Source organism: Hippocampus guttulatus, chromosome 1 (assembly GCF_054856545.1).
Source record: "Hippocampus guttulatus isolate MCC_2025c chromosome 1, RoL_Hgut_1.0, whole genome shotgun sequence".
Classification (NCBI taxonomy): Eukaryota; Metazoa; Chordata; class Actinopteri; order Syngnathiformes; family Syngnathidae; genus Hippocampus; species Hippocampus guttulatus.
In genome coordinates this window covers 14,891,316-14,906,545 of record NC_141261.1, presented here as the reverse complement: position 1 = coordinate 14,906,545, position 15,230 = coordinate 14,891,316, and the positions used below count along the sequence as shown (strand labels likewise).

Sequence of the window (15,230 nt, the reverse complement as noted above, 5' to 3'; positions counted from 1 at the left end):
CGCCCAAGTCCGGACGCGTTCTCCTGACAATACACAAGAAGGAGCCGCAGCGTTGAGAATAAATAAAAACTTTTTAATATTTGGTGGTGTAAATATATTGCGAGTACAACACGAGAAGAAGACGTTGGAAGAACGACGACGAGTCCCATCATGCATTGCGCTATATTGCAGAGAGCTTTGGTGTCATTTACCGAAGGCGCAGAGAAAACAGAATCGCATCTGAAAACATTCAATAAAAATTAAAAGAGTCCCTCGAGAGGAGAAAAACCGTGACAGGAGACTGCAAAATAAAAGGTTTCCCTTCTTGTGCAAATGAAAAAGTCTGGCGAAAATTCTGTTTTCTCTGCTTTTCTCAATAACAAATGAAAATGTAAACTCGGCCAACAATACTACATTCAACAGTCACATGATCAAGTTGGCTCAGCCCACGCGGCGTTCACATTTGCTTTCTTATTTTGTGTGTGAAGTCAAATCTTTTTCAGCATGAGCGAAAGTATTCCTTCTGATCAGCACCGATGAAACACAGCCCATTTCCTGAAGCTACAAGTCCATATAAATAATCGTCCTCAGGAAAAAACCCCCAAAAAAAAACAAAAAAACAAAAAACAAAGAAACACAGCAATCTAGTGTTGGTGTCGGGACATTCTGTGAGCTGATTGGACCGTTGGGAGAGAAAGAGAAAGAGATAAAGAGTTGACTTGCTGACGCCAGCCAATCGGGAGACGTGCGATGATGTCACGCTGCCGCGTCAAAAGCTTACAAGACGGTCGATTAGGGACGCCCGAGTGCGAATCCGGACCAGGGATGGGCAAAGTAGATACAGTACCGGTCGTTCTTCGTTGCAGCCTACAGAGCATTTACATAAAGTCCAAAAATATTTGTTTCATACATTTCATTCTAGAATGTCATTATTACTACTTTCTTTAATCTCAGTCTATGATGTATTTATTGCTGACAATATCATATTAGTTCTTGGTAAATACACACACATTGATTTTTTTTTTTTTAATGGCATTAAATTGGTGAACTCTTTCGAATGAAATGAACCGTGAAGAATCAAATGGAGAAAAAAGAGAGAATAAAGTGGTATTTTCTTATTAAAATAAACTATTTTACATCCATTTGAACACGTGTCCCTTGAACACAAACGTTTGCCCAGCCCTGATCAAGAAGCTCGAACGGCATGCTGCTCAACTCTAAATGAAAACCTGTTCACACCGCAGCCATGTGCGATCCTTCAGAATGTTTCACGGGGTGGGGGTCAAAAGTGACGTTTTCATGTCATGTCCAACTTGCTGTGTGTCTGAATTGTCTGGACAGCCTTTAAATGTGAAATGAAACAACCCAATCCATCATTTGCGAGTTAGCATTCCCCAAATGTGTCCGGGAGCTTTTATGATGGCTCTGGGGAACAAGGCAGAAATGAATACATTGATTTGATTGAACACCTCCGAAGCTTCGGAACGGGTTTCATGGCTGACCGTCACTGCTTAAAAAAAAAAATTCCTAAACATCTGGAAAAATAATTTTGCTGTGACAAAAAATGATTGTCACTACGGATCGGATGGTCCTTCATGTGCAAGAAAAGTCGTAGCAGGGGCAATAAAATGATCAAATGCCTTTGGTGTCCTCATCAGATTCAGTCAGCCCCGATGAAAATGCAGCAGAATAACAAAACTGGGTTTTGTTTTTTTTTTGGTAAGTAGCCAAACAGTTGCACAGCTGCCAGTCCAATGAAAAGTCTCTTCAAACATGTTTACGTCATTTGATAGCATTTTCTCCCATTGGATGCAGTTGATTTGGGCATGCGCCATAGCCTGCTCTGCCAACTACAATCTGAGTGGTTAAATGATACTTAAATAAGACCCCCCCCGAGGTGTTTTTACAAGTTAACTGACAAAACAAGTCATTTTGATCATGCATATTCTATTTTCAGGACCACGAGGAACATTTCGCATGTGTCCCTGAAAATCGCTGTCTCGTGGCTCTCTAATGTCAGACGTTGTGGCGCGTGAAGAAATCGGAGCCGGGATTAAGGATTAGCGCCAGGACAGGTCACGTTTGAAAGAGGTTTCGAGATGAAAAGTGGATTTTTCTGAGGGCTGCCACTGTGGCCGCTGAAAAGATTAGCATGATGGGCTCGGCATGTGGAACTACCCAAGACATTTTGTGTTCGGCTATTCATTTGTCCAGACACCTCATCATTTGTGACCCTTGAGCGGAAAAAAAAAAAAAAAAGTTTTTAATTCTCGGGATGCGTCAGGAGTCATTCATCCACTCAGCTGACGGTGTGAACAAGCTTTTAGTTGCCGCAATGACAAAAGAAAGCAGACCCGAGGGGGTTTTCTGAGGCGTCCCTAATCAACGGGACTGCATCATGTGATTATTTACAGTCACCGACACAAACGCTGCTCTCTAGTCACACGCAACAAACATGGCTTCCGGAAGAACGCATCACCTCCCGTTCGTTACTATTCCTGTGCAAATGCTTCGCTCCAGCTGTGGCCGATCGCTCCCAACACCGTGTGATGTCATCAGTGAGGCGACCGGAACCTTGAACTGACCTCAGAGCGGACGTGATGTTCATGAAAATGGAAGACCTGTTGCCATGGACGCAAAGTCCCGTCTCCCGTTTGCTCGCTCCTTCGCAATGGCGTCTGCATGCAAACCTTTGCGTCGCTGACCATGTCAGAAGAGGAGACTCCGCCTCCTGCTCAGATTATTTACTGATTGCAGAGAAGGGAAAAAAAAACATTTAATTTCTTCATCTCTAAACAAGTGCACATATGTGATGTCACGTCAATTTTGGGCCGGAGTGTTCGTTAGGCCAGTGTCCTTGCGTAGAGTCCATAAAGGTGTACGTGCACACATGCATTACCTTGATCTGCTGATCTCGTTGCTTCTCGTTCCAGTTGAATCTCCGGCAGGGAAAAGATGGACGTCGCTGGAATAAACATCAGAGTGAGACATCTCTTCTTTATTCGTGTATTACTTTAATTGGCTACTGCAATAGTAGACGAGCGTAGTAGTGGTCACATAGGAGGTGTTGAATAGTAGTAAGCGTCGTACTTGTGTAGGAGTGAGTGAGTGAGTAGATAGTGTCGAGTAAATGGGTCATAGTCGTCGTCGGACAATCTATTATGGAGCTGCCAAAGCGGCACAAGGAAGCGGTGACTGATCTCTGATGAAGGCTGAAGTGACAGCCAAGATTTTCTCTTCACTAAAAGAAGGCCACTGTCTTAAAAATAGATAAATATATAGAAAATTTTAAGTGAAACCTAGTCACGTCATCGTACTAGTAGCAGTAGTAGTCAAGTAGTAATAGTTGTGGAGTGGTAATAACTAGTGATACTAGTCAAACGATTAAAATATTTAATCGCGGTCAAATGTATAATTTCATAGTTAACTCAGAATGAGCCGTAATTAATTAGATTTTTTTTTTATCTATTCTAAATTTCCTCCCATTTCAATGCTCTCATCAACATAGAATCATGGATCAGTTTTCTTCGTGCAAAATGACATCACTTCAAATAGAAGTTGACAGAGTGTACATTTTTTGGTGACGAGCAAGCTTGCCCCCCCCCCACTGGTTGAGTTGAACAAGCTCTTAAATCAACTGTGTCGTTTCTCGAGGAGCAAAGTCACACAAATATCCGACAATTCCGTTGTTGCGTGGACTTGTCATTTTCGCCTGCATACGCCAATAAATAACGAGGTGGCTGCCTAGTTTACCATTAGATCAAATGTATCATACGGGGGAATCCCTCATTCTAGCGTCATGCTTCAATGGGCCATTCAACCAAAGTGGTGCTATTTGCATCATCCCCAGGTCATGAACAGGCAACCCGCGCATGCGGCTCTTGAGGTTGCTGGCCACCGCCCTAAGCAGTGACTCAAATCAAAAGTGACTCTTTTCAAAATTTTCCTCTTTTTTTCTAAATGCATTGTATTAGATCGGGACCCAATATCGGCAGTTACTTCAAAACAAAGAGTCGGATTTGAACTCGGGTGATAAAAAAAGTGTGATTCGGGACATCCCTATTTTGTAGCAATCGAGTGATTGTTTTGCAGGACTCTTATCTTTTCATACTTGTGGGAAAAGCAATGCGGTAATCGTTCTCGTAGTACCGGTCTCGTGTTTACTTACTGTCGGGGAGTGTGCACACTCGGTTGCCAAGGTTACTGAAGTAGCAATGAGTCATAGCCTCAGCTGCTGAAGTTCTTTTCTTTCCTTCAAACTACACACGAGCATGACAAGAGCACAACACAGAGTCATAGTTTGGAATAAAACGACAATTGGCCCACACATGTGATTGCTGAGTGTGTGTGTGTGTGTGTGTGTGTGTGCGTGCACAAGGCCTTTGCCGACCTGCAAGAACTTTGACAACAGCTGGACGCCATTGCTGCCGAGCCTGAAAACAAACACACAACCCCACCCGGTCACAGGATGAGCCGTCATGTGGTGCGTCTTGATTGGGCACATTTGTGAAACAGCCAACACATCAAACATTGACTGACTGCAACTAAATGAAACGGCATCAGAAATCAGAAAGGAGGATGGGTGGGGGGGGGGGGGGGGGGGCACAGGGAGGGTTTGGGCATATGTTTTTTTAATGGTCCTATACTGTAAAATCTCCGACATGTGGTAGTAGTTGAGTTACCGGGGCGTGTGATCGCCGAGGTTCTCCGGGGGGTACTGAGGATAATTTGCTGCCACAAATTCCTCGTTGGAACTGATTCCTGGCCAGCTCTCTTCAGTTGGCGTTCCTGTGAAAACACACACACATACACACACACACACACACACACACACGCGCGTTCAACATGCATTTGTGTCACATCGGATTAAGAGGATCACAAGTTTGGTTCTGACCCAACAACTTGAAGATGAAGTGAAGTTCCTCCTCCACGGTGGAACCAGGAAACAATGGCCGACCTGTTGTCATCTCGTACAAGATACACCCCACGCCCCTACATGCGAGCACATGTGCACACACGCGCACACACACACACACACACACACACACACACACACACACACACACACACACACACACACACACACACACACACACACACACAGGTGAGAGGAAGGTCTATGTAGATGAGACGGTGTGTTGTCACGGTCACAAACCACATGTCGATGTGTGTGGAGTAGTCGGTGCTGCCCAGAAGGATGTCTGGCGGGCGGTACCAAAGGGTGACCACCTCGTTGGAGTACGTCTTGGTCGGGATTGACTTTGCCCGGGCCAGACCTGCGAGACCAAATCCCACCGATAAATCGTACCGCACGGACAAAGAATAGAACTAGAAGAAGAAGCACATGGAATACAAAAACAACGCCATGGGCAACCACTACAACCACACAAATAACCTCTAGAACAGGGCTGCCCAAGCTTTTTCGACCCAAGATCGACTTTTCAAGCTGGCAAACTCCCATGATCGACCCTTTTTAAAAAAAAAAAAAAAAAGTTATTTCCGAAGCTCTTCACAATAAACAGACGGCAAGAAGTAGCGTGCGTGCCTGCAGCTCTGTGAGCCTCAATAACTACATTGCTACTAAATATAATCATCATAGTAAAATGAAAAAACAGAACATTGTGTCACATAAAACTAAGCCATTATGTTGTATTTGGCAAGATATTTGCACGTTTGGATTATTTTGTAGCTTTCAACCTTTAAATGTTAAAAAAAATAAATAAATCAATTTCACTCAATACCCAATCCATTGAAAAATCACGTGATCGGACCGGGACAGCCCGATAGAGAACCACTAGAACCTCATGAAAAACCACTTTGAGAAGCATGTGGACAAAGAGCGCAACTTCTCACCAAAATCGGCCAGTTTGAGTTCTCCTCGCTCGTTGATGAGCAGGTTTTGCGGCTTGAGGTCTCGATGGAGAACTTTCCGGCGGTGACAGTAGGCCAAACCTCGCAGTAACTGGAAGAGGAAAAGCTGCGAGACGACAAGGACAAGACAAGATCCGTCACGTCAACACCTTGACGGGTTCAAATTGCACGCGTGCGCAAATGGCAACCATGAAAAAGGGGCAAGAGGGTGACGCACTTGGACGTTGTGCATGTGGATGACGTTGCCGCAGTCGTCCAGGTACTGTTTCAAATCTTTGTCCTAAAACACACAAATATGCTCAATGGGGGCATGTAACTATGCAAAAAAAAAAAAAAAAAAAAAAGGTCACAATTATTTGTTTGTGTCTCACCAGGTACTCAAAGACCAGTGTGAGGGACTTCTGTGTGTGAATGATGTCATGAAGCGTCACGATGTTGGCATGTTTCAGGTCCTTCAGTAGAGACACTGGTGCAGAAAAATGACACAAAATGAGTCACTGAATGTTCATGGATTGGATTATTTTCAGAAGGATGATTCCCCCCTGCCCCCACCCCCATCCCAATTGTTTTTTTTAGAAGCTCTCGTAGCACTGTTTGATGAGCTTCATGCGAAGTGTGTGTGTGTGTCCATCCATGTCACATGGGCTCGTTGATATACATGCTAGATGCATGGTGCTGATTAATGATGGGAAAAAGAAGCTTCATGAAGCACCCGTGATACTTTTTGACACCTCTAGATGGTGCTCTTGGTTTAAATATAAAGGTCAGTGCGATGGAAATGTATTAAAAATCCACTGCATCTTTAAACGAAGACCCCCCCTCGAGAGGAGTCCAAAGCGTTACACAAGTGCTTCACTTGTCCACCACTAGTTGCTGATGCTTTATGACACTTTGCCTTTTAAGTGCTTTGCAACCATCGTTTGGCATCTATACGCGATTCCAACTTCCTTTTAGAGAGTCTTTCACGAGAGCTCAGTCCCACTATCGATACAACGCAGATTTTTGACACAACACATGGGACGTCTACAAGCACCTTCTCTGATCGCCGTACACGGAGCTCCTTCTTCATGTTCCAGACGAATTTCCTTCAAAGCCACCAAGTTGTCTGTCAGCTTACTGCGGCCTTTGTAGACGGTCGCATAGGTGCCCTAGACACACGTGTCAAAGACGCACAGGTCACAGACAAGCAGACGGGCTAAGAAGTGAGAGCGACGTGTCGAAGTTCGGACCTCTCCCAGTTTGTCTAGTTTGATGTAAGTCTCCAGTTTGCCGAAGCCAATCTCTGACTGCATTAAAAAAAAAAAAAAAAACAAGGACAGGGGAGCATTAACGATGACAACAAAAGACAAAGGGTCCACGGTCACACAACGGAGACAGACCAGAGAGACCCTACGCAGCCGCCTGCTAATTGGCTGTTCAAACAGAGCCGGGCCAATCACGTTGCACTTCTCCAGGTAGTCGTCTGGAAGACGGATGTCCGCAGGCAATGACAAACGTTTGTTGATGTCCTGCGAAGCACACAAAGTAGTTGTATTTCGGGTGTTTTGTGTAAACAGGGATAAAAAAATAAAAAAAGTGATACGTCCCTAAATTGTAATCGGACAATTCTATTGTTATTTTGTCACTCCTGACACGTGCTGTTCAACGGTTAGCCTGTTCTACATGTCCAATCGGCTTTTATTTCTATTATGAACGGGGGTGAAGTTAGGCTATTGCAACTAAGCTAGCAGCTACTTGTTTTCAAATAGCCCGTCGAGCAGAGAAAGGCATACATTTTCACTTTTGGATGCAGCACTTCATCATCAAAAATGCTCGTTTGTCGAGAGCTGCCAACACATTGGCACTGGCGTGACAGAAAATGGAAAGACGGACGGATGAGTGGGTCGACACTCCAGACACGCGGGGGTCTCAACTCAACTTTATTTATGTGGCGCTTTCACAACAGCTGCAGCTGTAACGAAGCGCTTTACAGTAATATAAAACAAAGCAGCACCCCACCCCCATCTGCTTTTTAGTTTGAAGTGGTTATAGATGAAAGAGGAGTTCTTTAGAAAAGCTTTTGAAAAAAGTCTTGTTTACCTCAGTGGATATCTTCTTGGTCCTGAGTCGAACTCGGACTGGACTCTGGACATCGTCTGAAGAGGACGTGGGCTCATTTTCTCCGTCAGAGCTCATCTTGACATCCTCGTGTACAATCTCTGCTTGGACACAACAAGATACGACAGGGCTGCTGTTTATTATGCTTTGTTTATTTATTTCTATTTTATTTATTTTTCCGAACTTTTTTGTGTGTGTGGCTTTTATAATTCAAAGCATGGACCCGCTGACATATATTGCGTAGACGAACAACGCTGAGACGCTACTGTAGTTTACAAAAGCGGTCAGTGTTGTCAACTTAGCCATTTGGTCGCTGCGCTTACAGCGGAGGTCGAGCCATAGTGTTTCTTTGCAATAAAATGTTCTAGGCTGGTGGAATAAGAATTCATCAGATGAAACCACCCGTTTTCATTCATCAAGGGCGCAGCCATTTTAACACTGCACCGTCCTCTTCTGTCAACTGGAATTGACATCAAAGAAAATTTTCGAAGATGGATTTTTGTTGGGGGAAGAAAAAGGCAATTTCATTTCAGGCCATATTTGGCCAACCCTAAAGCTCGAGTCCTACCCAGTCTGCTGCTGTGGTTCAAGTATGAGCTCAAACTGCGTCCTAAACCTCGAGGCCGGCGGCTGTATGACTGGAAAAGAGACTGAACTGAGGAAGACGAGCCTCTGACTTTCACTCCCGCCGATGTAGGACGAATCGTGCCGGTCTCTGAGGGGTTAGAACAAAAAGAATAGAAAGACTTGACTGTCACATCCAGTGCAGATACAATGAAACATTTGTGTTTCAAAAATATAAAATACAGATAATATATAAATGATTTCAAATGTCACCAAATTATACAGTACAAATAACAGTAAGGCATAGTGGAATACTGTTATGCATATAGTTACCTTTAAATACTAATAAAATAATATTGCAAAAGTATCAGAAATGTGAAAGTATCAGAAATGTGAAAAAGTCTTATTGTGAGTTGTTGCTGTTTTTTTAAGTTTTGTTCACAGGTACAGTACGTTATGAGCGAGCATTACCCGAGTCACTGTGCGATGTGACGTCCTGGTGGTCGCTCAGCGTCCGCTCTCCTCCCCCACCACCCCCTCCCCTCCCCAGGGTGAGTGACAGCTGCCGTTTGATCTTCCTCATCCTCTCCATGAGGGGAGGCCGCGAAGCTGAGGTGGGCGGGGCAGCCAGCGTGGACGACACACCTGCGCACAGGAGGTCAATGTCTCATTACGGTACGCTGACATGACGCACAATAGCAATCTCAGTCAGGAAAGGCCGATTGACACGGGTTTGATGTCTTGCCCCGTCTGTAGTCTGGTGCCATTTCTCAGGAGACTACAAATCTAACATTTGGTACGCTGACATACAACACAATAGCAATGTGCATAATAAAAGCAGTATAGTAGTTAAATCAGCGTGCTTTGTTTTGCCCTCTTCACTTATTTTATTTATTTGTGGCAAGAGAAAAACGTTATGGCTTTACAAGAATTCAACATTAAAATTATGTGAAGCATTTGACAAATTTTTGCAAAAACTAAAATGGAGCGTGGTGACACTGATTTAGTGACCGCACGATAACAGCCTCTGATACACACTGTCAAACTTGGGAGTTCAACATATCTGCGTCGTCTCATGTCTACTTTAATTCACATGACAGATCTGCAAATGAATTGCACATTTCTAAAAACTGACACAATTTTCTCTAGGCGGAATTACACTACAAATATTTGACATGCCAATTGCCCAGAAGAATGTAGGTACAGATAACTGAAAGGTTCTTTTTGATTAGGCAAAACTGAATTGAAGATTATCTGAAGTCACTGCCAGTTATGACGTCACGACGAGTGGCGACCTCTCCGGCGCGCCGTTATTTACGTCATCCTCCCCATAGCATGCTTAGATTTACCGCACTTCCCGAACAAACACATTACAGTACATTCTGATTAAAGGTCTGTCCAATGCATCAAATGAATACAAACGAAACACTTACTGTATTTGTGTTGTGAGGTATTGCTGTACTTATATTTAAGATATTTCCACGGCGCATCTCAAACAGACCGGAAACGGAAAATCTTTTTTTTTTTGTTTCGGCGCACGGGCGCAATGCCTCCTGGGAGATATTCGATAATCTTAGCTCTCTACTTAACAAAATGCATTGTGGGACGCAGCGATCGTTGGTGACAGGGGGCGATTTATGATCATTACATATTCGCACAGCACTACAACATGGAAAACTCACTATGTAACGTACGATGTGATTTCAAACACAGCCAGGTTGCAGCTGTTAGCAAGCGACGGTGTCGTCTCACGTTCCGGCGCTTCCCGGGATACGACTATGCTCTCGTTTCGATATCGAGTACCTAAATATAAGGCGCGGAGGCCGTCTATTTGCTGCACCTCAAGCCTTGTAAAACGGAGGAGTGGCGTGAGCCCCCGATTGTCCGCCGCCGCAAGGCAAACATCGCGTCCTTTTCCTCCTCTCCCGCCTCCTGTTACGGGCAACGTGAAGACAGCGGCAGGTTACTCACCGGGAGGCCCGGTCCTGGCGTCGCCCGGCTTGTCTTTGGCTCGGTTCAGCGTGACAGTGTGAAGGATTCTTCCTGCTCCCAATAATCTGCCGCCATGTTGCTCCTTCGCACATCAGTGACGTCACGCCCCCCTCCCCAACGTCTTGCGCGCGCATTGTCTTATCTTGTCTGTCGTACTGTACTACACTTCTAACGGTATATATTTTTATAAATACATTGGGGAAAAAATCATTCATACACATCTTTAATTAAATGCACCATTTTGAGGAAAAAAATCCTTAATCATTTATGCTGCTTCTCCAGCCGGCTCCTTTTCACAATGACTTCTGTGAGGCCAAAAAAAAAAAAAAGATTGTACCGCCACTCAAACAAAGTGTTATTTCACCATGGCAGTCATTGAGAAAGCAGGGTACTAAAGCAATTGTATACTTGTTCTCTACCTGGCCTTCCTGAAGAGACTGGAGCGACTGGTCAGGAAGGCCAGTTCTGTCCTGGGCTGCTCCCTTGACACTCTGGAGGAGGTGGGCAACAGAAGGATGCTAACTAAGCTAAAGGCTATGATGGACAATCCCTCCCACCCTCTCCAGCCCGCCCTGACAGCACTAGGTAGCTCCTTCAGCCAGAGACTGTTACACCCGCGTTGCAAGAAGGAGAGATACCGACACTCGTTCCCACCGACTGCCGTCAGGCTGCTGAATAAAAATAACAACAATAATAATAATAATTACATGTGAAAAACAATTGTAAATAGCACTGCGATTATCCCTTTTGTATTTATATTGCACTTAATTGAACGGTGTCTGTTTGTTTTTCTTCTTTCTACCCACATTCTTGCTGCTGGAGGCTGTAAATTTCCCCAATGTGGGACAAATAAAGGATATCTTAATCTTACCACGGCAGTTTGAATGTGTTTGTATCAGTCGAAAAACAAAACCTGATTTACAAGAGATAAATTGCTTCCGAGCGAGAAGGAACATTGGCTATAAATTACATTTCAACAGTTTTTTATTTAGACATCGGGGAAATTAACAGTTGACATGGTCATTGACGGACTGGCTAATCAATCAAGTTTTCTCTTGCTAGGATTAATGGCAGCCATGACAATGAAATGCATAGCGTGCTAAAGAGTGATCTTTCGGTGGCAGGCTAGCCATGACTCACACAACCCAACTGAACATTTTTTAAGACAGTCCTGCGATCTTCTTTATACACCAATTTACGACATCCTCATGCTTTATCCTCCAAATCCATAGGTTCCGCTGAATTATGAATTTAAAAAAAAAAAGAAATTGTGTAAAGCATGTGTGTGTGTTAGGCTAAACCCCTTGTGGATATAGGTCGCTGCAGGTTTTTTGCGATTGTTTTTCCAAGTTGCTCACTTTTCTGCAACCCACAAATTTCCTGGCTCCGATTTTTTAAAAATTATGAAGGTCTATTAGGCTATGTTATCTAATTAGCATAGAAGCGACTGCACTTGTAGGCTTTGCGGTGGAATATGTCGGGGTCGACTATATTGGCTAGATAGTGTGTTACTAGCACTCCAGCCACGTGGCAAGCAGTTTCAGCATTTACTCCATACCTTTGATGCCCATATTAAAGCCCATATACTGGTACATTTGTTGTAGCTCATTATTCGGATACATTAGTTAGTTAGCATGTTAGCGACCTCTCCACTCGTATTAAATTGCACAATTTTACACATAATCATTGGGGGTGAAAAAAAAAAGTGGACTATATATTTTGTGTCACATCATTGTTTCTTCACCAGCTACTAAGTTTGTTGGGAGTTAAAAATTTTGGCCAACAAAGAGACGTTTGATTGGCTCTTGAGGTGGTGGAGGTGGTCCTTCTCTTGTGGCTTCCGGCTCCGAGAGTCCATCATCGTCATCATTGTCTTTTTCTTCTTCTTCGCTTGGATCTCCTCCTCTGTCTGGCGTTGTGTGAAGTCCCACGTTCGCTCTTCGGCCTGACGACGACAATACGGCGTGAATAGATAGAGTGACAATAGTTTGGCTTGCAGTAACAGAGAGACGGAAGGGGGAGAAAGACAAGGAAAAAATGGGAAAGAGATAGAAAAATGATAACAGTTCGGGCTAGAAACAGGAAAGAAAAAAATGGGGAAAAAAGAGGAGAACAAAAGAGAAAGAAATCCAGGGATACACGCAGAGGAGAAACAGAGGTAGTTGAGAAAGTGAAAAAGAAAAGCAAAAGAGGCAAACAGAGTAAGCGAGGCAGAGAGAGGGAGAAAGAAAGTCAAATAGAACAAGAGTGAAAAACAGAAAAAGACAGCAAGAGAAAAAAGGGACCAAGCCCATAAAATTACAACTGAGTGAATAAAGAGAAAAAGGAAACACACAGACAGGGAGAAGGAGAAAACGAGAGAAGAGGGACAGAGAGTGCTAACAAGAAAGAAGAAATTTCAGTGAAAGAAAAAAAATGGGAGATAGGGATAAAGAGAAAGAAAAAAGGAGGATGACGATTGAGTGAACAAGAGAGAGTGGACAAAATAGAGCTTGAATGAAAGAGTGAAAAAAGCAGGTGACATGTAAAGTGGAAAAAGAGCAAGACAGAGAAAAGAGAACAAAAAAAAGACAGAAAAAAGTGAAAGGAGAAACGAGCGAGTGCAAAACAACTGTTTTTTCCCCCTTGTCTCTTTCTGTCATGTCTTTCTCTCCGTCTGTGCGCATGCTGGTAACTCACGTGCTGCTGGGCGTCCGTCTTCTTCCGCTTGCCCTTCTTGCTCTCTCTGTCCATGCGAGCACTCTTGTCCACGTTGTCCATGTAGAAGTTGGCTTCGCGCTTGGCCTGCGACACTTCGGTGCGGAGGCGCTGATGAAGAACCATCCGCTCGTACGCCAGACGCTCGCTCAGATGCGTCCACTGGAACCTGTGCAGGTACTACCACGCCGACGATTTCCTGTTAGAGACCTCTTAGCACGGCGAATAGCGAGCGGTCGCCGTACCTTGATGCACCAGAGGTCGGACATAAAGGTCTGGCGTTTGCGCGTCGCCATGGGCGTGTTGTGAAGAGACGCCGCCACGCGCTTAGCCACGCGCTTGTCACGGAACTCCACCCAGCCCTCGGTGAAGTCGCTCCTCCTGGAGCCCGATCGCTTCTTCTTCGCCTTCACCTGGCCGTCTGCACCCGCGCCAACAAAACACAAAACGGTCGCTTAGAGCGGTTGGCAAAGTTGCTACGTTCTCAACACTGCACGTTTGAAATCTTCTCATTGCCATTTTATGTAGTGGTACATTAGTGGAGACAAGCTTGAAGCAACGGAAGCAGCATAAAAAATTATTCACACGGACAAGCTCAAAATTCATTGATAGAATCAATCCATCGCCTATTCGTACCTTCAGGTTGCAGGAAGATTCGTCCAATCTCGCCATAGACAGACAAAAGATTTCTCATATGTTTGGGCCTGAACCTCGGAGGGATGTGACCCAGGTACAGAATTCCTGGGACACACTTTTTGTCTGAGGAAGAGGAAGTCTTTGCCACCCCTTTAAGGGTTAGCTTTTTACGCTTTTCTTCTTTTTGAGTGGAGAGCTTCCCATCCTCCATCTCGTCCTCTTCTTCTCGAGTTGTAGTTTTCTTCTCCCCCTCCTGCTCTTTTCCTCGGGTTATAATACTATCTTCCGCCTCCTCTTCTTCTTCTTCTTCGGCTGTAGTATTCTCCACCTCGTCCTCTTCTTCTTGAGTTGCAGTTTTCTTCTTCCCCTCCTGCTCTTTTTCTCGGGTTATAATACTCCTATCTTCCTCCTCCTCCTCCTCTTTGGCTGTAGTCTTCCACTCCTCTTCCTCCTCCCATTGAGCTGTCATCATCTTCCCTTCTTCCATTTCTAGTTGAGCTGTCTTTGTCTTTTTCTTCCGCTTGTCCATCTCTGTTCACTAGAAATGACAAGATTTGGTTAGAAATAAACGATGGCTACACGTCTATATGGAACATAGCTGGTACACGTGTACGGTTCCTTACTGTATCTGATATTTTTGTTACTACGTTCTTTTAAAAATAGGTTGTAAACGCGTCAACACAAATTAGTGTAAGCGAAAGATTCTGTTCATTTCACAAAGCAATGACGTTAATATTTTTCATGTTTTATGTGGTATAGTGTAGAAACGTTCACCAGTATTAATAAAAAAAAAAATCCAGATCGCATTTATGGGTGTGAAACCCATGGGCCATGACTAGACATTGTTGTCTTTGATAAATTTCTGATATTACATCTCCATCAGTGTTAATTGAAGTTTTGTATTCAAAACGAATGGAAACGCACTTACACAGCAAAAAAACAAATCCAAACACTGGTCCGTGAATATCATTCCTCTTCACGTGCAAAAGACGTCGCATGGTAGTGACGACAAAACAGCGACGCAGGCACATTTCCTTTTAAAACACGCCGTTTCATAATTAAGGCATGGTTTACATCACGATTCTAAGAGGTGGGGGAAAATATTTCAAAATGTGTTATCATTTAATACATATAATTTTGATTGTATCATTTAAATATTTATTCGTGATGTTGAAGTTGGTTGGATCCAAACATGATTTGGAATAACAGTAAGATTCATTCATTTTGTTTTTAAAAGAGGGCATAAGCCACCTAGAAACAAAATCTAACTATTTGGTAGCACTAAAACACGAAACATAAGGTCATTGCTGAATTTTTAACAACACAGCGTAAAACAATTGGATTTTATTTATTTAGTGACAATATCCAAACCGGTGTACTTTTATTCTGAAGTT

General features: G+C 43.8%; 2 protein-coding genes across 2 annotated transcripts; both read right to left on the bottom strand.

Moving 5' to 3' along the window:
- Positions 1-52: 52 nt before the first annotated feature.
- Positions 53-11,042, bottom strand: LOC147210572 (cyclin-dependent kinase 16-like). Its single transcript, XM_086112831.1, has 17 exons — positions 10,483-11,042; positions 8,983-9,156; positions 8,516-8,662; positions 7,930-8,048; positions 7,230-7,358; positions 7,080-7,136; positions 6,884-6,998; positions 6,222-6,316; positions 6,068-6,130; positions 5,833-5,956; positions 5,135-5,255; positions 4,874-4,971; positions 4,662-4,767; positions 4,370-4,412; positions 4,148-4,238; positions 2,879-2,944; positions 53-2,726 (listed from the first exon to the last, which is right to left on the bottom strand). The coding sequence occupies exons 2-17, from the start codon at positions 9,101-9,103 to the stop codon at positions 2,689-2,691; spliced, it is 1,533 nt and encodes a 510-aa protein (XP_085968957.1). The 5' UTR covers positions 9,104-9,156; positions 10,483-11,042; the 3' UTR covers positions 53-2,688.
- Positions 11,043-11,469: 427 nt separating this feature from the next.
- On the bottom strand, positions 11,470-14,854 carry abt1 (activator of basal transcription 1). The gene is made up of 5 exons (XM_086112807.1): positions 14,765-14,854; positions 13,837-14,374; positions 13,446-13,621; positions 13,183-13,380; positions 11,470-12,448 (listed from the first exon to the last, which is right to left on the bottom strand). Exons 2-5 carry the CDS (start codon positions 14,363-14,365, stop codon positions 12,254-12,256), a joined length of 1,098 nt encoding a protein of 365 aa, XP_085968933.1. The 5' UTR covers positions 14,366-14,374; positions 14,765-14,854; the 3' UTR covers positions 11,470-12,253.
- Between the last annotated feature and the right edge of the window lie 376 nt (positions 14,855-15,230).